The 1,110-nt window shown below is 56.8% G+C and overlaps 1 protein-coding gene across 1 annotated transcript; it reads left to right on the forward strand.

Moving 5' to 3' along the window:
- Positions 1 to 244: 244 nt before the first annotated feature.
- On the forward strand, positions 245 to 756 carry LOC123255017 (alpha-actinin-3-like; the record flags this gene model as incomplete). The annotated part of the gene is made up of 3 exons (XM_044683890.1): positions 245 to 361; positions 456 to 542; positions 631 to 756. Coding segments are annotated over exons 1-3 (301 nt in total), but the record flags the coding sequence as incomplete, so codon positions are not given.
- Between the last annotated feature and the right edge of the window lie 354 nt (positions 757 to 1,110).

Raw genomic sequence — 1,110 nt, forward strand, 5'->3', positions numbered from 1 at the left:
GCGTGTTTGACCCCTCTGCTCTAAGGCTTTAAATTGCAGAGAAGACCCTGACCTGAACTGGTGGGAACGCTTTCCTTTCCTAGGGAGTTCCTGAGACCCCCCCCCCATTAGATTGTAAACTCCCTGAGGGCAGGCTAGCGCCAAGCACACAGTAGGTGCTTCATAACATTTCTGAACTGAAGTAAAAAGACGGTGACCGTTGGTGGCCCACCATTGACCTTCGATCCATCCCACGTCCCAGGGGAGAGGCTGCCCAGGCCAGATAAAGGCAAGATGCGCTTCCACAAGATTGCCAACGTCAACAAGGCCCTGGACTTCATTGCCAGCAAAGGGGTCAAGCTCGTGTCCATTGGGGCTGAAGGTGAGGTGCCAGGGCCAAGGCCCGTGCTGGGGGAGGAGGATGTAGAGAACGATCGAGCTCAATCTCCTTCTCGCTGACCCGACTCTCCCCACAGAGATCGTGGATGGGAACCTGAAGATGACGTTGGGGATGATCTGGACCATCATCCTTCGCTTTGCCATCCAGGACATCTCCGTGGAGGGTGAGCAGCGGGCTGAGCGGGGATCCTGGGCCTGTGCCCGCTGATCCTTCTGCCCTCACACCCCTCCCTCTCCTCTGCCTGCTCCCAGAGACCTCTGCCAAAGAAGGCTTGCTGCTGTGGTGCCAGCGGAAGACAGCGCCCTACCGGAACGTGAACGTGCAAAACTTCCACACCAGGTCACTGCTGGGGGCAAAAATCCCTGTGGGGGAGTTGGGTAGAACCATGGAAAATCAGAGCTGGGAGGACCCTTCGAACAGGAAATATCAGAGCTCAAGGGGAGACCTCAGAGGTGATCTAGTCCAGCTCCGTCATTTATAGAGGAGAGGAGAAAGGATGTTCCCAAGATCATGCAGTGAATCCTCGGTGGGGCCAGAACTTGAACTCAGGTCTCCTGGCCTTGGGCTGATCTGGCTCAGAGCTCAATGGCCCCTCCATTCAAAAGGAAACCAGGGGTCAGCTGGGTGGCTCAGTGGATGGAGAGCCAGGCCCAGAGACGGGAGGTCCTGGGTTCAAATCTGGCCTCAGACACTTCCCAGTTGAGTGACCCTGGGCAAGTCACTTGACCCCC

The sequence above is a fragment of the Gracilinanus agilis genome, unplaced genomic scaffold, assembly GCF_016433145.1.
Source record: "Gracilinanus agilis isolate LMUSP501 unplaced genomic scaffold, AgileGrace unplaced_scaffold37706, whole genome shotgun sequence".
Lineage (NCBI taxonomy): Eukaryota > Metazoa > Chordata > Mammalia > Didelphimorphia > Didelphidae > Gracilinanus > Gracilinanus agilis.